Source organism: Triticum dicoccoides, chromosome 1B (genome assembly GCF_002162155.2).
Source record: "Triticum dicoccoides isolate Atlit2015 ecotype Zavitan chromosome 1B, WEW_v2.0, whole genome shotgun sequence".
Classification (NCBI taxonomy): Eukaryota; Viridiplantae; Streptophyta; class Magnoliopsida; order Poales; family Poaceae; genus Triticum; species Triticum dicoccoides.
In genome coordinates, this window is record NC_041381.1 from 538458461 (window position 1) to 538482566 (window position 24106).

General features: G+C 43.1%; 1 protein-coding gene across 1 annotated transcript; it reads left to right on the plus strand.

Annotated features, from left to right (window-relative positions):
- The first annotated feature begins 3212 nt into the window (after positions 1-3212).
- LOC119350563 lies at positions 3213-10354 on the plus strand. The gene is made up of 9 exons (XM_037618329.1): positions 3213-3221; positions 4723-5222; positions 6257-6325; positions 6772-6837; positions 7113-7334; positions 7948-8125; positions 8225-8438; positions 9307-9428; positions 10084-10354. Exons 1-9 carry the CDS (start codon positions 3213-3215, stop codon positions 10186-10188), a joined length of 1485 nt encoding a protein of 494 aa, XP_037474226.1. The 3' UTR covers positions 10189-10354.
- The last annotated feature ends 13752 nt before the right edge of the window (positions 10355-24106 follow it).

A 24106-nucleotide genomic window follows, 5' to 3' on the forward strand; every position in this document is an offset into this window, starting at 1 on the left:
TTACTTTTATTTGCATCTTTACTTTTTGCATCTATATTATAAAACACCAAAAATATATTTATCTTATCATACTATCTTTATCAGATCTCACTTTCGCAAGTGGTCGTGAAGGGATTGACAACCCCTTTATCGCGTTGGTTGCGAGTTCTCAGTTTGTTTGTGTAGGTGCGTGGGACTTTTGAGGAGCCTCCTACTGGATTGATACCTTGGTTCTCAAAAACTGAGGGAAATACTTACGCTACACTTGATGCATCACCCTCTCCTCTTCGAGGAAAACCAACGCAAGCTCAAGACGTAGCACCTGCCCATTCCGGCGAAGTCATGCGCCGCTCCGCCGCCGCGCCTCGCATCGCCCGCCGGCCGCCTGCCCGTTCCGGCGAAGTCCAGCGCCGTGCCGCCGCCGCACCGTGTTTTCCCCCTCGCGTCCGCTACGTGGGCCGAAGCCGAGAAAGAACAAAACATTTTGTAACTTAAAATGACCGCGGGTTGAATACAGCAAACTACAGTTTGTTTTGCAAAATTTCTAAAGCGAAACGTTTTCTCACTTAAAAGGGGACGACGCGTTGAATACCAAAAAACACATAGACTTTTCTGTAAAATCGCCTCGACGGTGAACCCAGAGACTTAATCCGTGCTTTATTATTAGGGAGAGAGGAGAGAAAAGACTAGCACATATGCCCATGCGTTGCAACGGGAGAGACATTTCTTTGCGAGAAGCAATGGGACAGATAATTGATGTGCCCAGCAAAAATGATCTCCGCAATGGTGCAATAGAGCGAGGAGTTGTGGTCTTCTCGTGGGTCATGTTTGTTCCGCGAGATCTTGATAGTCGGTGTGGCGGCAACCATCCTACTCGTGCATTTTTTTCCTTCGGGTCCGCCTCCGTCATGTGGTTGTGTCTGCCACCTCATTTGGTAGCTATGCGGCTGTTGTGTCTGCCTCCTTATTTGATAGCTATGCGGCGACCTTCGGGGCACGGTTGCTTCGATCACTCTCACGATGGCGTAACCAGATGGATTACTAATTGTAGCGCATAAACCCCGTTTCATCAGCATAATTAGCACATAACCAGATATCAATGACCCTTCTTTATTAGGGTTTATTCTCTTTGTTTTAGCGCTCATGTGCCCGTAATATTTTTATTCGAGCCAAACCAACATATTCTGTTTTATTGGCACTTGCAAGCTAGCACCGCAATAATTTATAGAGTCCCTCCTTCTGCTCATGATTCTTGAGATAACTTCCTTATTTTATATAAACTTCTTATTACCAGACAACCTATGAACATATACAAACTGGTGGGAATTTACTATAAAGTTCCAAAGCGATACTATTCTCATTATAATTGAAAGATAGATGAGCTAGTTTTGTCCATCGACATAATACAGAAGGTCCATAGTTCAATTCCATCGGGGCTTAAATTTTTGTTGCTCATTCATCTCATAGAAAAAGAAATGCATGGGTAGGCCCAGTTCGTCCCACCTGGGGTACAAACAATTTTTCTTTCAGGAACTATGAGCGGGCGGAACAAAACCTATATGTATATTTAATAGAAGGACCATCAATTTTTATGTACCCAAGCCGCTCTAGCTCAGTTGGCATTCGCCTAAGGATGTGGATGCAATATCGCAAGTTCTATTCCTTACGACCGACAAATATTTTTGGCTCCCTCGACGAGGATTGATGGGCCGGAGGCGGACAACCCAGTAGAGGAGTGCAGTTGAGGCCCAATACTGCCCGTGCGACGCAATGTTTTTCTTGGGCCAACTGCGTGGGGGCTACTATATGCCGCTAGTTGCGTAAAATAGCATGTGGGACACACATCAGTTTGTGTATGGCCCAACACACTGGCAGGCTCCAAGACGACCAATGTTTGTAAGGCACGCAAAAATCCAAAAACAATGTGTTGAAGGATCAAAACCATATCCTCAAAGAACGACTATGTGCTGCTAGCCACTCAAAGAAACGAGTCCTATCAACCAATGGCCAGCTCGAACCGTTAAGAACATACTCCAAAGTCAGATTCGAAATAATTTTTGTTTTTTTTGAACATTTAAAAAATATAAATTGCTGAATATTCTCGGAAACATGAATAATTTTGAAAATCCCATTTTTTAAAAATTCTTTACATTTTCAAAAATACACAACAAAATTTGACATGTTCGAAATTCACAATTTTATTTGAAAACAAGAACCTTTTATAAAAACATGAACATTTTTTGAATTTGTGTTGTTGAAATGAAACATATTTTAAACATTCAGAACAATTTCAGAAAATGATTTTTATTTAAACTCGGAAATTATTTTAAATTTGCGAATATTTCACTAAAAAAATATTTTTCGTATTGGCAATTTAAATGCATTTTTTTGGAAAATCCTGAACAACTTTGGAAAACGCAAAGAAAAAATTGAACATTTTTTAATATTTGAACCAATTTTGGAATGAGAACAAAGATATAAAGTTCTACAAAACATGATAGTTTTTGGAATTCTGAACATTTCTAAAAAAATTGGTTTTTCTGAAATTATGAATATTTTTAAAAATTGTGAATTTTTGAAGAAAGGGGTGAGAGAAAAATAAACTTGAAAGGAGAAAAGGCAAAATAATCAGGAAAGAAAGGAAAAACAAAATAGAAACATAATACAGTAAAAAAAGGGTTCATCCCAGCGTGGGCGCACTGCCAAGCTGCGACTATTTGACGCCACATGCGATTAATAGGGTTTTCCAGGTGGGCATGAAAAAAAATGGGCTGACTTTGCTGGGCCACATTGCAGGCGGCCCAGGTACGAAATTCTGGCGTTTTTCTTTTCTGATACACGAACAGACATAAATTTAGTACCACCTCGAATAGATAAAAATATTTTTGATGGTGAACGGATGAAAAAAATCAAAGAAATACACCTTGCTTTATTAGTAGGTATAGGTATAGATATAGATATAGATATAGATATAGATTGTAGTCTGCTGGTGGCAAGTCGATATTCTATCTTCCCGCAAAAAGGAAAAAAAGAGCCGACCTCCTATCTTTATATAAGACTAGCAAATATGCCCGTGCGTTGCAACGGCATATTCCTAGCACAATAAGCACGACTCAAGACCCCTTCGCAGGTCCAAGTTATCTATTTAAATCCCTTCGCAGGTCCAAATTATTTATTTGAACATAGTGTCTCATCTATGTTGTGGGTTATCCTCCTTCCCGTGTTCACTGACCATGGTCACGGTATCCGCCTGATCACAATGCGTCCGAACATGGTCAATTCCAAGGTGATGATCTAGGCCACCGCACTCACAACTATGCTCGCAAGTGAACGTCTAATAGTTTTAAAACTAATCTCGTCAAACTGGGCGTGACAACTATCCTTCTCGAGCTATTGCATATCCATATAGTATCCCTCTTATGCCAACTCACATGAATGTTTTTTTAAACACGTACACTTTTTAAATCACATGAATTTCTTTAAAGAGCATGCATCTTATTAAAATTATGAATATATTTTTAAGCACGTGAACACTTTTTAGAATTACATGATTTTTAGAAAAGGGTGAATATATTTTAAATGACGTAAACATTATTTAAATACATGAACACTTTTCTTAATACTACACAAATATTTTAAGATGCATCAATGATTTCAAAAAATACATAATATTTTTCGAATGGTAGAAGACTTTCTAAATGACACAAAAAAATAAAACTTTTTGTGAGGATGCCCAATTTTTTTGCGAATACTAATTTGATTTGGATTGCAAGTGATCAGGAGAGGTATGCACGCCCATTGTATATTTTCTAGGGGACTCACCAACATATATTTATCACCTCTTGGTATACTCGATTCCTCTTTTAATTCCTTTTCTTCCTGAGGCAAGTTCTGTTAATTCCTTTCCTTCCTGAGCCAAGGCGAAATTTATTCCTTCCCTTAATTTCTTTCCTTCCAAAGGCAAGGCGAATTTTATTCCTTTTTTAATTCTTTTCCTTATTGCTTATTGAGGTAAAGCTAAATTTGTTCCTTCTTTTATTTTCTTTCCTTTTTTTCTCCCCCAATTTGCATGGATTTACTTGGGCCATAGAGCAGTGGGTTGAGGCCCAAGAGGGCAACCGCAGGTGGGATCTGGAGAAGGGTGGCGGATGAAAAAAAAGGATTTCCCATGAGCCCGTACAAAACATACGGAAAAAATCGGGGTAAGAGTTTCAATAGTAAGTACAGAATAAAAGCCAATTTTTCTTTGTTCTTCCACCCAGCGGGTTAGTTAGCTGACAGAACCGACTGACAGAAAAAGTGAAGAAATGATCCGTGCTTTAATATTAGGTAGAGATAGAGAAGAGACGCACACACCATCGTCTGGATCAAATCGATCGTCGCAGGCAGCCTAAACTCAATCGATCTGTCGTTGGTCTCGATCAGTCGTGTTGGTGGGCGGGGAGAAGAAAAACCATCATGTAAGCAGTCCCTTCCTCTTCCTCGGATCCATTCTTTTTTGGTCGACGCAGATGAGCGTCGGCGCAATTGTTAGGGTTTCTGGTTTTGGATGACCGTCGTTGTTTCGAGACGTGCGTACTTTCTTCCTTCTTTCGATAAACACAAGTGCAGCACGTGCTAGTACTACAGTATGGATTTCGATTCGACATGATAGCATCGATTTCGATTCGAGATGAACCCATATTCCTATTATTTTTTTTATACAACAATACAATGAAAAGACTAAAATAAAACCGAGTCCAGGGGCACGACCCAAAATCGCACCTTTCCCTTTCCCCACCCCGTCCACAGGGAAACTCTCCAATCCCTAGCACTTCCCTCCTCCGCCGCCGCCTTCATGCCGCCCCGACGCCGCGGCCGCGGCCGCCGCCGAGCACAGAGCCCAGAGCCCACCTCCCGTCCTCCCTCGCCGCCGCCTTTCATGCCAGAGCTCACCTCCTGTCCTCCCTCGCCGCCGCCTCCCATGCCACAGCGCACCTCCTCCCATGGAAATCTCCCAGCAACTTCCGCCGCCGCCTCGACGGGCGACCTGATGCCTGCTCCTCCTATGGAAATCCCCAAGCAACTTCTGCCGCCGCCTCGACGGGCGACCTGATGCCTGCCTCCTCCTATGGAAATCTCCAAGCAACTTCCGCCGCCGCCTCGGCGGGCGACCTGATGCCTGCCTCCCAAGATAGGCCTCACGCCTCCCCCTCCCCCTCCACCGGCGACGCTCTCCGTCCACGGCTGCACATGTCAAGATGGTATGCACTTTTTATCATGGTCAAGTAATATAGAATGCTACAAAGTTTCAGGGTGAGTGAATCAACCTAAGCTACCTGATCTAATGTATTGCGGCAAGTCGTCCAACATGTATGACATATATTAAACCTCAGTCAGATAAAATTGTGTATTCCCTAGTAGGCTGTCTTAAAAAATCAAGCCCCCTCCAGCAATTCTCTTCCACGTCCAATTTGTGTCACTTGTCAAACGTATAGCGGATGCCTCAACATAAACAACTAGGGAAGCGAGAGCACATTAAAAGCTGCAAGAATGCCTTCGTCGGCAGTCCAGCAGGAATAAGTAGATAACTTAATCACAAACCTGACTTAGAAGCTCAGATTAGATAATCAGGGAACCTGATCTCGTAAAACTGATTTGAACGATACAGTGGAACCACCTAATAATCTGGTACGTCTCCTTAGGGGAAGTGGGGAGGGGAACAAAAACTTCAGTGGTCTGTATCACCGTAATCGATCAGGCTGGTGATAGCTGCGTCGCTGTCGTCATGTGCAGCAAGCGATGTGAGGCACAAAATTGATGCAGGAAGTATTGTTGGACATGGTAGAGCTGCGGTAGCATGGATAGGTCGAGGCACAACTCGATGGCGTGTGTTGACTCGCTCCACTGCCGATCTAGTCGGCTGATCAGTGAGCATCCCATTAAATTCATCAAGTGTTCTTCAACGCTTTGATCGACCTGTTCAGGGAAGCAGAGGCTCGCTGACACTCTGTTAGTGAGTGCCTACCTCTTTCCCAGTGTACCCAACTTCTTTTATTAGGACTTCATGAAAGATAATAACTTAAAATTGTTTATCTCTGCATCCTTATTATTTGAAGGTTTTAGTCTTCATTACATCTCAATAGTTTGCTTGCATTGTTATGGAATTATTCCCTTGATTATTTTGTTTTGGTCCTTTAACACATATGGTGTTTCCTTATTAATCATTGAATCATGGTGTTTCCTTATTAATCATTGTTTAAACAACGAGTCGCTGCTTTGCCCCTTTTTACTTCAGGCGCGAGGAGAGGGAAAGAGAGACAGCACTGTTGGAGACTTCCTCTTCCTCTATGCCACAAGCTACAAGGTATGGAACTATCGCGCGCCCTCTCAACCATTGCTCAATAACTGGGTCTACGACCCGGTAGGTAACTTGAGACAACTGTTCTACTAGCCTTTCAACTCAATCAGATTAGCATTTTTATTGAACTACGTTCCCTTTCACTCACTTAACGGTGCATTGAGGACGACAGCAATCCAACTCGATCATCAGAACAATTGGGTTTTAAACACATGCTGCGCAAGCTGTAGATTTCTCAAATGTATGCGCCTTTTTATCCTACATGTGTTAAACCTTTCTCATTAAAACAGAAAATAGGCCTTTTTATATACCCTGAGAATACGGCGCTCCCTATTATTGAATGCGTAGGTATTTCCTTGCAAAGCAGAATGTGCCCGCTACTGTTTTAAACAATGAGTCACTGCCAGTGCTGCTTGCTGCTACATGACTGTTTGCCCCCATTTTTACTTCAGGCATGAGGAGAGGGAAAGAGAGACAACACTGGAGGAGACTTCCTCTTCCTCTACACAAACCACAAGGTATGCAACTTCCGCGCGTGCTCTCCTCTCTCTGATCTGTCTTTTGTTTATAGTCAGCAGCTAATTTGGTCTAAGATAGATGGTTTGGAATGAGTTATCTGTCTTGTAATGGTGCGTGTAGTCGTAATGGTGCTTTTAGTTACTGACTAGACGCATTTTCCTGAAGATTTACTAATTATGGCGTTAAAACCAATTTTGCAATGCATGCATGAAGTACTAGAAGATTGTGTTCCACTTTATTTCCTATTAATCAAACATTTTGTGTTCCACTTCAGGTTTAAGGTGCCAGATCTCTTGTCATTGAAGCTTGACATAAATCTCTTGGCTGATTCATGTATTTCGACATTGGTGCCCACTGGTCTTATGATAAAATATTTTGTGAGAGTTGACAATGATGGAATTTTCCATACGTATCCTGACTGTGGTGGACCATTTGAGAGCATAAAGGAAGTTCAGGAAGCCATTGACTCCCACCATGCTGTTCAGCGAAAAAACATGTAAAGTCTCTCAATTTTATTAGATATCTCATATCTGTGTGTGTTCACACCTTGAAAACCCCGGGTATTTCTGAAGTTAAAGGAATATCTTATGAATTGTTTTAGAGTTGTTAAAGTAGTTAGCATAGCTTGAATTCAAAAGGTCTATATAGATGCTATGTTATAGGTATATTTTTTATGCTCACTCGTAACTTGTACAGTTGGATAGCTTTTAGCCTGCCACACCCATGTAGCTCTATTTCTTCTGATAAAGCTGGTGGTAACTAGAACAGTTAGTTCCATTAATAATTTGAGACGGTTTTGTTTTTGTTCTGTAACCAATACTGCTTGTAGTCAGACACACTACTTGGAGATCCGAAAAACAAATGGTGATAACTTTTATTCTCTTTTATACAAAGAATGTGATGAGCACTTAGTCTTATAAGCATTTAAGCAGTTCAGTTTGTTTTGCCTTTTTCTTGTTTATTAAACAACGAGTTGTGTTAATCTCCGGGGCTGTTTGGTTCCTATTTGAACAAAAACCTTGCATGCAAACTCATCAACCCAAATGCTTTATCATTGGTTATTCTATAAAATACGCTAATAATTTACAATCCTCTTATATCTGAAATAGATGCATGGATGGACTTACCGACGAGGAGAGGGCTATCCGATATGCTCTTTACTGGTATCATAATGGCACACGAAAGCACTCCCAAGAAGCTTTTGATTCCTGTACGACCAATCTCCCTACAAAGGAATTGGTTAAGGCTGTACTCGACAAATACAACGAGGACAATGGTCTTGTCGGAGTATGCTCTCCCACTCTGTCCTTTTTTGGTTCCATGATTCCTCGGATGTCATCAAATACATGTTTCACTTGTTGATATTATCCATTCTTAATACTTCAGGATCTTGCATATGAACTAGAAGATATTGTGAGGCACAAAGCATGTTTTGACGGGAAAGATTGCATTTATAGATCTTACGCTCATTTCAATCTCACTATGAAGACTAAAGGAGCTGCGAACAAGGATCTGTACTTTGCTGAAGTCACACGTATGGACGGTGATTATGAAGCGTATGTGCTCACCTGTTTCTGCATGGTCAAACCTGATGACAATGGTATTATATACTTAACTTCATCTGCTTTGAGATTTAGAATTTTAATTTCTCGAATTTGTTTCCAGTTTGTAGCATTTGCATGCAGTAGGGCACTCTTTAATAAAGAGACAAACTAATAATAAATAGTTGAATGCATGTGCTCCTGTTGTTCATGTAAACATAATTACACTTAGTCGAGTATCCTCCAAAATATCCTCTCCTTCAACGTTTAGTGAAGATTATAACAAAGGCAATGTGTGTATTTTGTTGAACCTATAAAAAAAAGTATTGTTGTTGGAAACATATCGTATCTAGCAATAGCATAGTTTCAGTTCAAATTTTATTATCTGGCTATATGCACTAAGAAGAAAATACGACCCCATGAGGCTGGCAAGCAGTTATGTTTTAAGAGCACAATATGGACCACCAATTCCAATATATAACTGCAATTGTCAAGGTTCGGTTGCTGCAAAGCCTGGATGGTGAAGAGCCATAGAATTTAGAGTCTAGCCCAGCTCCACGGTTGCACTCATAATTTATAATCTAGCAACAGTGATAGTGCATGCAATTTCCATATCATGTTCGCTGGTTTTGCTATGTTGGAAATTGCATGCACTATCACTGTTTGATCTTGAAGCGTGTATGAAACAGGATCTGGAACAAAATACTACTCCCTCCGTCCGAAAATACTTGTCATCAAAATGGATAAAAAAGAGTGTATCTAGAACTAAAATACGTCTAGATACATCTCCTTTTATCCATTTTGATGACAAGTTTCGAACGCCAAGTCCTGAGCGTTGTTTTCGTCCTAAGCGTTGATGCTAGCCAGCTATGGCAATGTTTTCTTGACCTCTATTTATTCACCTATTTTCACCCTTTTTCTTTGAAGGTGAATGCCATGTGTGTGGAGCTGACATGAAGCACCCTGCTCATGATGGATACAACCGTGGCCGCCCCTTTATTTCATATAGACATGGTAGACGTCCACGTGGAGTTCCTTTATTTGAGAAGGTGTGTTCCCCCCAAGCTGACCCTTTCATACTTATGTTTGATTGACTGTTGTGTGCAATATTTTCCTAGCAAAGTGAAAATTAATTAGCCAAGGAAACAGCCACCTGCAGGCTGCAGCTTAAATCATTATATTTTTCACTTGTAAGTTAGCTGCAAATTAGGATAGATGACCATACATCAGAACGTAAATATCACTGCCTCTAGTGAGGATCCAAAATTTCCTAGGTTGCCTCGAAATTTATCAAAGCATTCAACGACCCTGCTGTAGGTGAGAAAGAATACCAGCCGGGAGTTGAATATCACAGCTACTAATAAATGAGTTATTAGTTATATGAAGTCACTAATCTGTAGAAAGGGGTACTCTGTTTCTAACACATCAGCATGCCATCATGGCAGAGCAACTCAAATTTAAGTAAAGCTAGCAAAATACCTAGTATGAAGAAAAAATTGCCATCTTGTTCTTATGGTATATAAAAGATCATTCATAACAACATTCAAACATCTTAGGCCAACTAAAACGAAGGGATTTACCTACGAATCTACAATCAAAGCATGATCTTACTTTCAATTCTATACAGTTGAATTTGTTGATGAAATAGCTTGTCCATTTGACTGCGGCAAGCACTCAAGTTTCATTGTTCTCCCCATTTTGCAGTTATTTGCCATGCGTGATGAAGCTTGGCTGAAAGAAGAGGAGGATAGGGTGAGACGTATGATCAAGGAAGGGAAGGAGGAAAGGCGCAAGTTTCATACCGGCTAGACGACGGAGGAACTTCTCCCTCCGCCCTATAGTATAAGAGCGTTTTTGACACTAGTGAAATGGAACTTTACTGAATAGCTTCCATCTTCAGAACACCACTTGGTGGCGTGTTGTTACTCTGGTTAGGATTTAATTAATCTCCATCGTTTACCGTTGCACCTAGTAACTTGGTGGCTTTTATTGATTGGTTGCTTGTCACTCTCACCCAGCTGCACTTAGTAATGTTTGTGCAATGCATCGCGAATGCTCACACACCCTTAGCAGCGACACTTCACCATGCTACATTGTCATGCTTTTGCTCAAGGCTGACTGGCTGATAATTCGCATGTACTACGAGAACTGAATTTCTTTTTCTCATCCCAAAGACAAGTCCCAAGATCTCCCCGCCAAGGGTTGCCGGGATGCTAGCGGCCCATTTCCCCGCCAAGGCTTCACCGCTCCACCTCACAGCAACGCAAGTCACCTATTGGTGCGGTGTCGAGCCCCCAAATGATTAAGTGGCTGTCATTTGGCACGTGCAGCCATTTCTGAGGAAGATCATCCTTAAAATGACACCCGTCTAGAGGCGTGTCACACATGCAGGCGAGAAGGTGGTTGAATAGCACGGCATATGCGCGTAGCTGCTCTCGTCCCAAGGGGACCTTGCCGGGCTTGAGCGCTGCATCTCCACCACAGTCCTCTCATCAATCTACTAAAGCAGGAGTAGGGTTTTACGCCTCGCGGCGGCCCGAACCTGGGTAAAAACTGGCGAGTCATTGCTGTCGTGCTACTTTATGGTCTCCGTTCTTTGTGCAACGCGCCCTTCCGCCTTGCCGAACCACAAGGGGCCGATGCCCCCATAGGTGATTGTGTTGAACCACGACAAAGTAGACCATTAAGCAACACCTCATCCCCTTTTAATATTATTGGCTTTCCTATGGACTCAATGTGATCTCGGATCGCTAAAATATAAATGAAGAGTCTTGAGCTTTAGCCAACATGTGTCCTTAGCATTTTGTAGGAGTTCCACATCCTCTTGTCAATTCCACGCCATTGTTGAATTTTGTCTGAAATGCACTAGATAAAACCATTAGTCCAACAAGAGATATGTTGACATTAATTACCAAAATCACCCAGGCAGCACTTGTGCTTTCAATCTCCCCCTTTTGGGTAATTGATGACAACATACATCAAAGCTTTAGATTAAAGATATACATAGTAATGGGTAAAGCTTTGGAAAGATATGTAACATGCATAAGCTCCCCCTACATGTATGCAATCATGTGAAGTTAGAATATTAGACATGTGAATGCATAAGCATGACAGAGCAAGCAATGAGTTACATGTATCTTGGCTATATGCATTAGAGCAAATGATATGGTCAAGAATTGTACCTCCATGTTTATGAATCCATCTAGCAAACAATACTTATAATTAGCAAGAGATCATCATGCACATGAGTGTGATGCATATACTTACCTTGTGGTCTTGAGCTGGCTTTGGAGAGAGTGGGCTTGAGAAAACATGGTTAGATAACACAAGAACACTCTAAGTAAAGCACTTTTAGGGAACCCCAAGAATACCAAGACTGGGATGACATGTAATGGGTGAGTACTAAGTATTTCATTTAGATATTGACATGTCCCCAAAGATCTAAATATATGCAATCCCCTAGACAAGGACTCTTTCTCCCCCTGAATCTAATATTGGATAATGGGAGAAGGTAGGTGAGAGAAAATTAGAGCAAGAAAGAGTAATATTAACCACAATCAAAGCAACAAGAATATTAGCAATAGCTAAGATCAAGCAAATTTACATGTCTTTCCCCTCTTAAAGACATGTGACTTCTCTCCTCTTTGTTAACAAGCATCTGTAGAAGAGCTTAGATGTCCTCATATGATAAGCTTTGATGTGCTCTCTACCCCCCTTTGACATCAATTTTCAAGAAGGGTACTTCTGAGCATGAGTCAAGTAGGTGTGATCCTTGAGAGTCACCACAAACACTACAGAAAAAATACACTTCCGCGATGATACGTGTTTGTCATAGTAGGTCACGTTTTCTGTCATGCATGTACATCCATGACGATTTCATGACAAAATCAAGATAGTCATACTTGTGCTGTCTAGAAGTGTTCCATGACAATACTAAAATTATCATCACGGAAGTGTCCACTTCCATGACGATAAATGACGCGTCATGGAAGTGCTTTCGTCAAGGGTAACTGACGTGGCATCCACTGTAACGGGTTGCTACCTCTTGAGCTTGCGTTGGTTTTTCCCTTGAAGAGGAAATGGTGATGCAGCAAAGTAGAGTAAGTATTTCCCTCAGCTTTTGAGAACCAAGGTATCAATCCAGTAGGAGACAACGCGCAAGCCACCGAATACCTGCACAAACAAACACCAACTTGCACCCAACGCGATAAAGGGGTTGTCAATCCCTTCACGGTTACTTGCAAAAGTGAGATCTGATAGAGATAGATAAACGGTAAAGTAAATATTTTTGGTATTTTTTGGTTTATAAATTGGAAAGTAAAAGATTGCAAAATAATAGATCGGAAACTTGTATGATGGAAAATAGAAGATTGTATGATGGAAAATAGACCCGGGGGGCATAGGTTTCACTAGAGGCTTCTCTCAAGATAAAAAATATTACGATGGGTGAACAAATTACTGTCGAGCAATTGATAGAAAAGCGCAAATTTATGACGATTCTAAGGCAATGATCATGAACATAGGCATCACTTCCATATGAAGTAGACCGAAATGATTCTGCATCTACTACTATTACTCCACACATTGACCGACTCCTGCCTGCATCTAGAGTATTAAGTTCATAAGAACAGAGTAACACATTAAGTAAGATGACATGATGTAGAGAAATAAACTCATGCAATATGATGTAAACCCCATCATTTTATCCTTGATGGCAACAATACAATACGTGTCGGTTCCCCTTCTGTCACGAGGATCGAGCATCGCAAGATTGAACCCAAAGCTAAGCACTTCTCCCATGGCAAGAAAAACCAATCTAGTAGGCCAAACCAAATTGATAGTTCGAAAAGACTTGCAAAGATATCAAATCATGCATAAAAGAATTCAGAGAAGATTCAAATAATATTCATAGATAAGCTTGATCATAAATACACAATTCATCGGATCTCGGCAAACACACCGCAAAAAAGTATTACATCGAATAGATCTCCAAGAACATCAAGGAGAACCTTTTATTGAGAATCAAAGAGAGAGAGAAGAAGCCATCTAGCTACTAACTATGGACCCGTAGGTCTATGGTAAACTACTCACGCTTCATCGGAGGGGCTATGGTGTTGATGTAGAAGCCCTCCATGATCGAATCCCCCTCCGACAGGGTGCCGGAAAAGGCTCCAAGATTGGATCTCATGAGTATAGAAGGTTGCGACGGTGGAAAAGTGGTTTCGTGGCTCCCCCGGAAGTTTTTGGGATATATGGGTATATATAGGAGGAAGATCTAGGTTAGGGGGTCACCGAGGGGCCCACAAGGTCGGGGGGCGCACCCTACCCCCCTGGGCGCACCCTCCGCCCTTGTGACCGCCTCGTGGCTCTTCTTGAAAGTGTGTTATATCAACTAGAAGGGGGGGGGGTGAATAGGCGATTTTAGGAATTTCAGGGTGAGGAAATTCCTAAGTCACGAACGACTAGCAGCGGAATAAGTACTCAAATGCAAGCATAACATAATAGAATCAGAGTCATCATGATGAAATGAAAACAAGCACAGAGTACAGAAAGCATAAACACAGGATAAGCAGGCAGAAGACAAACTGACTGAAGAAATAGGATTGAAGAAATTGAGAAAGTCTTCAGTAAAAGTCTTCAAACAGTAACAATCAAGTACAACAGTAAGTAATTGAGGAAATGGAAGGGTTGACGAAATAGAACCAGTAGCTCGGTGAAGACAGTGATTCGGTAGACTAGTTCCAACTGCTGTGACTGTTGTACATCTGGTTGGAGCGGCTAGGTATTTAAACCTGAGGACACACAGTCCTCACCGTATTCTCCTTGAGCTAAGGTCACACAAACCTCGCCCAGTCACTCATGGTAAGTCTTCAGGTGACTTCCAAACCTTCACAAACTCGGTCACTCGGCGATCCACAATTTCCTCTTGGATGCTCTAGACCATGACGCCTAACCGTCTGGAAGATGCACCGTCTTCAAAGGTAACAAGCGTCGGATCCACACAGGAACAATCTCTTCAGTGATGCTCAATCACTTTGGGTTGTAGGTGTTTGGGTTTGGGTTTTTCTCACTTGATGATTTTCGCTCAAAGTCCTCGGAGGATGGGATGCTCTAAATGACAAGTGTTAGTTTCTCTTGGAGCAGCCAACCAACTAGTGGTTGTAGGGGGCGGCTATTTATAGGCTAGGGAGCAACCCGACATGATAAGACATAAATGCTCTTCAATGATATGACCGTTAGGTGGATAGATATTTTGGGACAGCTGGCGATAGCACAACAACGATCGGAAATTTGACTATCAACTTCCTCAGGGCTATCATGTTCCTCACTTGTAGGCAATCCGCACTGGCGATTTCCTAACTCTTCAGTCAGAACAAATTCCTCAGCGTCAGAAGATCTTCGTCTCTGTCACTGAAGAAATTGACGGAACTGCATGAGATTTCCAATGGCTTTACTTGAAATGATTGGTAGGTGTAGGATTTTGAGATGAGCATCACTTGAAAACTTTTCCTTAGTTTTTCCTCGACCCCCTTTAACAGTACGGTGTTCCTATGAATCAAGAAAGAGAAAAACGAAACTACGAAAACAAAAGTCTTCACGCTTCATATTCCTCGCATGAATATTAAGTCTTCACGGTCACACCAATTTCTTCATTTTCAAAGTCTTCAGAAAGCCAAAGTCTTTAGTTGAAGACATTCATTTTTAGGGTCGTCTTTCTCTGTAAATATCAAACTCGTCATAGACTTATAGACCTGTGTACACTCATAAACGCATTAGTCCCTTAACCTATAAGTCTTCAATACACCAAAATCACTAAGGGACACTAGATGCACTTACAATCTCCCCCTTTTTGGTGATTGATGACAATATAGGTTAAGTTTTCAACGGGGATAAACATATGAAGTGTAAATACTAATATTGAGGAATTTGATTACAAGATATAGAAGAGCCCCCCCTGAAGTTGTGCATATGTGAGGAATTTTCTTTTGAGAAGCAATGCACACAGAGTAGAATCATGGAGATCTCCCCCTATGTCTTGTAATTCATACACGCATTTAACATATGATATGAAGAATTTTAAATGCATGATGAAATATGATGACTGATGTAATTCACCATGCATGCATTAACATATATGAGGAAATAGCATGCAGAAGAACATAGCAAAAGTAGCAGACCACCATCGGGTTTAAGTTTACAACTCGATCCAATAAAGACTTCAAAAAAAAACAAGAGTTGTAACTTAGAAAAAAACGCCCATATATAGACCCGCTTGAAGACTAACTCAAATTTCTCCCCCTTTGTCATCGAATGACCAAAAGGGATGAAAAATGAGGACTAACGCCCCTGAAGAATATCATCACGAAGTCGATGGAGGAGCGCCAGCATTGTTGGGGTCGGTTGTTGAAGTAGGGCCTGTCGCAGTGTCGTCCAATTCTTTAGTTGATTCCGTCTCACGTGATGAAGAATATGAACTGGTGACGAGCTAAGGAACTTTGACCTTCTTGAATTTCTTCGAAGGTGGCTGAGACCAGTCAAAGTCCTGTTGGAAGTCCATCTCCTTGAGATCTTTATCAGAATACAGATGTGAAAGTATGTACCAAGTGCGGCCGAAGACTTGATGCAAGTAGTAGTGGTTCTTCTTCACTGAATTTTGTGTAACAGTCATGTTCTGAAGAATAGCACCAAACTGTCTCTTGACCCACTTGTGGTTGCGTGCGATCGACCTTCTGATGAAGACTGAGGAGAAGCTCATGATCAGTCATCACCCTTGGAGCATTAGCTTGAGGATTTTGCTTTGAAGCATTTGCGGCAGAGTCATGAGTGGCAGAGTCATCATTGGTGGAGTAGGATGCAGCTTTGCGAAACTGTCCATCCAATGGACGTGTGCCTTCATCAATTACAACAACCTTGCCCTTCTCATAAGCTGAGGACATAGTACGTTTGAGGACTTCAATTGGGGGTAAGAAGCTGCCATGATTGAGAGTGTCAGCCTTGTAGTTGATTGAAGACCTTGATCTGATGAATCCCATGATCCAGGGAGCGTAAGGCTTCAATTCAAACGGTGAAAGAGCAACATTGGCCATAGTCCTCATGAATAAATCGTGGAACTTGATTGGGACTCCATGGATGATATTGAAAAGCAAATTCTTCATGATGCCAACAACCTATTATTCATCAGAGTTGTGACCCTTAATTGGACTGAGGGTTCTGGTCAATATACTGTATATAGTCCTTGGCACATAGAGCAATTCCTTCATGAGGAATTTGGTTCTTGGAGCTTGGCCAAGCTTCAGAGGCTTCATCAGCACTTGCATGAAATGATCAGATAGCTCAGGTTCATGGTAGATAAGCCTTGCACCTTCAAGGGGAGGACTGACTGGTAGGGCATGAAGCAATTCAGAGGCTGGTGCTTTGTAGTGAGTGTTCTCAGTCATCCAGTTCGACACCCATGAATTCACATCTTCAGCATTGCCGGTGATGTGCAACATAGCGTAGAACTGAAGAATTAGCTCTTCATTCCAGTCGCAGATGTCGGTGCAGAAATTGAGCAGCCCAGCGTCATGAAGAACACTGAGGACAAGAGTGAAGCAAGGCAACGATTCCATATCCATATGAGGAATATGCTCATGGTCAAAGATCTTGTCTTTATCGAATAACAGTGAAGAATAGAAGTTCATATGACTTGCTGTCCAGAACCGCTTGCGTCGAAGACGAGCAGAGTCATAAGGATTATATTCCGTGAAGAAAACATGTTCATGGAAGAAATCATCAACTTTGAACTTCTGCTTCTTTGAGAAGGGATTCTTCGGTTTGGGCTGAGGAGTATCAGTCAATGTCTTCACAGCCTCTTGAATCATAGTCTTAGGAGTCGCAGGCTGAGGAATTTCTGTTTCCATTTCATCAGTAGCTCCATTTCTTCAGCAGCATGTACATCAGCACTAGTGGCTGGAATTTCTTCAGGGATGGTAAGAAGAGAAGCTTGTGGTTCTTCAGAGCCCGTATGAATTTCTTCAGTTTGGACTGGGGACTGAGGAATCTGTTGCAGAGGGGTGAACATTGGTGAATTTGGGTGATGACTTTCCCAATAGTCATCATTTAGTACTGGAGTGGTGCACCCAATGTCCACGTCTTCATCTTCTTCATCAATTTCCTCAACGCCTGCCTCTTCAGCCGTGAACTGAGGCATGGGTGATGACACCAGAGGGATTGAAGGGATGTTATCCACTTCAATTTCTTCATCCAACTGCTCTGATGAAGCAGCAGAAGGAGCTTCTTCATCTGATCCACTTGGGATTTCATAATCCTCACCAAAGGGAACAATCTCCTTTGATGGCATGCTTGAAACAGGAACATCATCTATAGGATTGTCATAAGAGCTCGTCAAAGTCTTCATTTTCTTTGGTACTGAGGACTCTGAGGCGGCAAATGCTTTCCTTTTCTTCATAGCTGCTTGCTCCGCAGCCTTGGTTTTCTTTGCTTCTATTGTAGAAGGAAGAATAGGCTTGGTGTTGGTGCGGGAGGAGCAGAGGAAATTGGTGCAGTTTCCTCAGGCGCAACTGATGCAGTTGCCATGGCTTGTTCAGTGTCTTTAGGCATAGCAACAGATGCTTCAGCTGGCCTGGCTTGATCCTCAGGCGCAACACTAGTGGTTGCCCTGGCAATTTCATCAGCGGCTGGAATAGCTTCATCAGCCCTGGTACTCTCATTTTCATCAGCAACCTGATCATCATCAGCGGTGCTGGCATGTTCTTCAGTAGGCTGGGCAGATGCTTCAGCCTGAGGAATTTCAATGTGCGCTAGATCAGCAACATTGGATGTAAATCCCTTCGCCATCCTGACGAATCTGACTTTGGCTCCCAGCCATTCTGCACGGTATGCTTCAAATTCATCACCGAGTTTCTTGATTTCTGATTGGAGAGCAACAAGTTCATCAGGTGATAGCTTTAGAACATTTTTCTTCAGAAAGCGCTCTTTCTTGTATTGAGCTTTCTTCACCGTCCTGGCTTTCTCAAATTTCCATTTTTCTTCAGCTATGAAAGCAGTCAACATATGACTTTGGCTATGTGAGAGATTTAATTCTGGCAAGAGAGTGTTTGGATCTTTGTGCCATAGATCAATGAAGTCCAGGATCTTCTTCGGATCCAGCAAAATTGGCACAACACTACCCTTGACTTTAGCGGCCCATTGATGTCTGTCTCTGATGATATCAGCAAGTTCATCATCATCAGCTTCGTCTTCACTTGACGGTACATGGAAGGCAACTTGCTTCTTGTGAGGACTTGGTCTAGTGCCTCGTCCAGCAGTGGCCTTGGTCTTCAGCAAGGTGGGGCCTGACTGAGGAGGAGCTGAAGAACCTGCAGAGGCTCCTGAGGCAATTGAGATGCCTGTGGTCCTTTGGCAAGAGGCGAGATCGACAGGTGCCGAGGACTTTGCCGGAGGAGCTGAGGGCTTTGCAGGTGGAGGAACTGGAGCAACTTGAGGAATTTGCCGTGAGGGCATGGATGAGCTTGGCCGTGAGGGCATTGCTGAGGAAGGTGGTTTGCGAGCAGGCTTCTTTTGCATAGACTTCCTGGGCTTGCTAGCAGAGGCCACAGCAGCGGCAGCAACAGAGTCTTCATTGAATTTCCTCACTGCTTCCTTGGCCACTTTGGCCAGTTTTGCTTGTCTCTTGGCTCATTCATCGGGATAGTCCTCACCGCGCTTGAGGCTGGTGGGATCAGCTTCTTGGCCAGGAGCCAGTGGAGGTCTTGGGCAAGGAGGGTGTACAGCGAATTTCTTCATGTACTTAGGAGTAACATATCGGTATTCCTTCCATTCCCATGCCCATCTTCTTTCTATTCTCTGAATGCGCACCTTGCACTCATTCTTCATTTCCTTTCCATGAATTGACTCATCGGGAGTGCAATACCCTGCATAGATGTCGTCAGGGATTTCAAAGGTAGTGTTCACTTCCAGTTTCTTCCCTCCCTTCTGAGGTTTCTTGCCATCTGCCATTTTCTTCAGCTAAGGATTTTGAACAAACGAGTTCTCTGAAGAGGTATGTAATTTGTGTTCGAGGAACGCTGCAAACGAGTTAAGTTGATGAGAACCTAGTGATTCAACACCGGACATGAGTACATGTGAACAGAGTATAGGTGCGAAGAATTTGGAGAGGTCATATGCGTTCTCAGAAGTTTTTGCAAAAAGAACAAATTTGAGGAATTTGACCAGAGGTGTCTTGAGGAATTTCACTAAGCGTTCTTTGACTTAGGTTCCAGAGTTGTATGGATTGAAAAATCCACACAATTGAGGAATCTTGAAGAAAAATGTTGCTTAGAGAAACATATTAAGAACATATACTTGTGTGAGGTGTTTAGAGTGTGGAAATTGAAGAATAAACACCATTTGAGGATTTTATGGAAATCATCGGAATCAACAAGGGCAGTAAAAGTAACTTTTAATTACCCTTGACGAAGAACACGACGAACTGAGAGTTGTAGATTGGAAGTTCGTCAGTCCAGATCTTCCACGCCCTAACTTGGAAGAGGAAGACAACTACGGCGGTGGCGGATGTGAAGATTTCCGCGGCCGGCGCGAGTAGGACGACGATGAGGTCGAGGCAGTGAAGCTCTTCCTCACCGGCGATGATGGAGGTAGCGGCGGCGCTAGGTCTTGAGAGCTCGAGTGAAGGGAGTGAGGTCGAGCGGGCTAAATGCAGTCTGAGGAGGGTGAGGGGTATTTATAGCCGAGGTGAAAAACCGGTCGCCCGAGGAAAATGGATGAACGTGCCTATCGGTGTCAAAACCGGCGGATATCGGGTAGGGGGTCCCGAACTGTGCGTCTAGGTGGATGGTAACAGGAGACAAGGGACACAATGTTTCTACCCAGGTTCGGGCCCTCTCGATGGAGGTAAAACCCTACTCCTACTTGATTGATATTGATGATATGGGTAGTACAAGAGTGGATCTACCACGAGATCAAGGAGGCTAAACCCTAGAAGCTAGCCTATGGTATGATTGTTGTTGTGATTGTTGTCCTACGGACTAAAACCCTCCGGTTTATATAGACACCGGAGAGGGCTAGGGTTACACAAAGTCGGTTACAATGGTAGGAGATCTACATATCCGTATCGCCAAGCTTGCCTTCCTGTCACACCCTGATTTTCATGCCACAACACTTAAGTCAATAAATCATGCTAAAATGTGGTTTGACAAAAACTTTTGAGTGTTTTGTCTTTGCTTTGATTGAATGTTTGACTGTTGTTTGCAAGTGCTCTAAAAATCAAATAAATCCTCCAACTTCTATACTTCATCTCCTTGCTCCAAAAACCTTTCCCAATGATCATGCCATGTGTATAGGACATAAAAATAGTTTCTTGCAAAAATAATTTGGCCAAATAATATTTTCAAAAATTAGTTTTTCAAAAACCCCTGAATTGAGGTTTGCACTGCAAGTACTTAATTAAGGGCAGTAAAAATCTTTCCAAAAATATATTTTACTCCTATTAGGTATAGTATACCCAGAAACCACAAAAATATAATTATAAAAGTTATTTTCCTATTTTATTTAAAAGCTTTTTCTTAAGTCCAGAAATGGTCTTTAATTGGGAAAAAATTATTTTATTGTTTCAAAAATATTTGACAAAAACCTAGGGAAACTCAGTGGACATATATTGTCCATATATAAGAGTTTCAACACATGGTCATGTTCAAAGTATTGGTCAAATCCTTCAAAAACCCTTTTTGGATATTTCAAGCTTTTGAAATATTTACAAAGGAAATATTCTCTAAAAATTCCAAGAAAATTCTAGCATGTCACATATGACATGTTTGATGATCTTGACAAGTATCATGTCATGGAGAATAGTAAAACTCCATGAAATCCCCTCAAAACCATTTCTGTCCATTTTGAAGTTTGAGCAACTTTACATTGCCAAACATGTCCAAATGCTCTCAAACCTTGTGAACATGCTCAAATGGTCTAATAATTAATCTAGACCAAATGGAACAAGTTGGAGAACAAGTTAACTTGATCAAAGTGCCCCAAAACCCTTCCTGTCCAGAACCAAATTTGGACAACTCTACATTGCCAAGTGTGTCCTTTTGATCTGAATTTTTGTGGACATGGTCAAATCCTCAAATGATGATACTACACCAAGTGGTGCATCAAGGAGAATATATTTGCATGACTAAATCTTGGCAAAGCCATTTCTGCTGATTTCTGGGGTTTACCAAAGTTGCATTGGCTACTTTGCCCAAATGAGCTCAAACTTGGTGGAACACCCTACTTCCATGTGCCATTCCATCCTGTTAATTCTCATGGCAAGTGGAATTAATTTTCTTGCCCAAACCAACAACAAACACCTTCTGCCATTTTTCCAAAATCATCATTTTGACCACTTCCACTCTTCTCCATGACCTCAACTTTTTACCACAGCTCCTCCTAGTCTTCTCCTATCTCCAGTAACTCTTCCCTGGCCTCAGCTCAATGATTGAGGGGTGAAACACCCCCATTTACCCCTCTGGATAGCACCTCCCTCTCTCTTTCTCACCTCCCTCCTCACTCCATTGGTTCCACAAGGCATCCAAGGCTTCCCCCTGCTATCCTAATACCTCCTGGCACTACTGGACACAAGTGGCCGCGCCCACTCCCCTTTCTTAATGCCATGGCATGCCAAAGGCGTGCTCCAGAGCGCGCTACAGTGCGCCCTAGCACTGTAGCCGCTCTCTGCCCGAGCCACCGGACCACCTAGGGCCTCCCCCTCGTGTCCCCCGAGGTCACCTCAACGTCTGCAGCACGCTACGCTGTCGTCCCCCTCCTCTCTCTCCCTCTCCGACTCTCCTCGCGTGCGGACAGAGCGCCGCCCGAGCGCGCCAGTCGCTGGCCACGGCGGGGACCCGCTTTGCCGCGTTTCTCGCTCCCTCTCTTCTCCCCTGGGCGTAGTCCACGCCCACAAATGCCCTAGACACGCGCCCACGAGCTCCCGTGGCCTCCAGCGATGGCTACGGCCTCGCCGGCGCATGGCCCGCTGTGCACCTCGCCCCTCCTATTTGAGGCCGCCCCCGAGCCCCCTCTCTGCTCCATTTGCTGTCTCTCTCTCCCGAACATCACCCAGGCCAACCCATCCTTCCTCCCGTGCCCTCCATCCTCCTGCATGGCCGGAGCCTTGCCGTCGACCTCCGCCTAAATCCGCACCCATCTCTCCTCCTCCTTCCCTCTGGACCGCACTAGAGTGTCACCACCATCACCGCGAGCCCCTCCCGTGCTTCTCCCCCTCCTCCCTGTGGCCGTAGCGCCGTAACCACCGCCACCGATGACCTCCTCCGCCGCGGCCAACACCATGCTCGACCCTGAGCTCCTCGGCGGTCGTGCCCCCCATGGATGGGCGCGGCATCGCCTCCTAAGTGCGCCGGTGGGCAGAGCATCACCGGAGACGCCCTGTAGCGCCGGCGACCGGCGTCGAGCGCCTCCTCTGTCTCCTGTCGCACCCGCGCGGGAGGTGGAGGACGAACCTGACAGGCGGGCCCCGCTCGTCAGTGGCCCAGCCACGGGCCCACGCTGGCAAGTGGAGGTGTAGTCGCTTTCTCCCGCGTCCCCGCAGCGAAGGCGTATTTCCAGGAAGCCGCCTCCGACGTGGCCCCTGCGCGCGTGCAGCCGAGCCGCTGGGCCGGCCCGCTGCCTATCTCTCGCCCTGCGTGCATGATAAGGTTAAGCCTTTTTCCTTTTTCTTTTTCATGTCAACTTCAAAAATCCATAAATAATTCAACAGAGCTCCAAATCCAATGATTCAAATTTCTAGTAGTTTTTAAAATCATTCCCTATCACATGGTGCTATTTGCACATTTTTCCAGAAATATTTCCTTCACAAATAATTAGAAAATCCTATTTTTCCATTTCTGTGATGAACTTTAGAAAATCACAGAGAGCCCATTTTTTATCCAAATTCCATGATTCAAAATCCTAGATGTCTATAAGTTCAAAACTTAGTTTTTGAACATTTTTTCTAATACTTTCTATATCACCTCAAATAATGGTCTATTTCTTTATATATAGCCAACTTTGCAAATTCATAGGAAAATCATCTCAACTCCAAATCCAGTGAAACCAATTCCTAGATGCTTCTAAAATCATCATTTGTTAAATGGGTGCCTTTGCTCATTTTTCCAAAATATATTTCTGTACACTTCTTGCAATTCCATAAACCCCTTGATTCCATCATATCGAAATGTTCAGAGATGTCCATTAATCAAATCCTAATGAAACCACTTTGGTCATCCCTCATATGACCAGAGGTATCCCAGAAAAGTCCAACTCATATTTTTAGAGCACTTTTATTTCCTGCCTTGTTGTGTTGCTTATTGTGTTTGTTTCCGACGTTGGTTGACGAAGTAGACGGAGTACTTGGAGAAGGACCAGAAGATTTCAAGACTCTGATGAACCAGGCAAGCAGCCCTTTGACCATGTCTATGAAACCCTTTTTTATGCATGTCATACAACACCATATTGTTGTTGCAACGGAATCATGATGAGGTGGTATCCACTTTGATGGTTGCCACCGTACTTCCTCGTTGATACTTGCATTGTGCATGACCCTACCTTCCTATGAGGGTTATGACGATGGGAGTAGATAGGATGCTAAGGTAGTGCTACGCAAAAAAGGACGGGTATATGCATGGTGAAGGAGGCAAAGTATTTTCAAAAGACTTTTTCGAAAACCCCGTCGGGTGCCACTTATGCCTGAGGG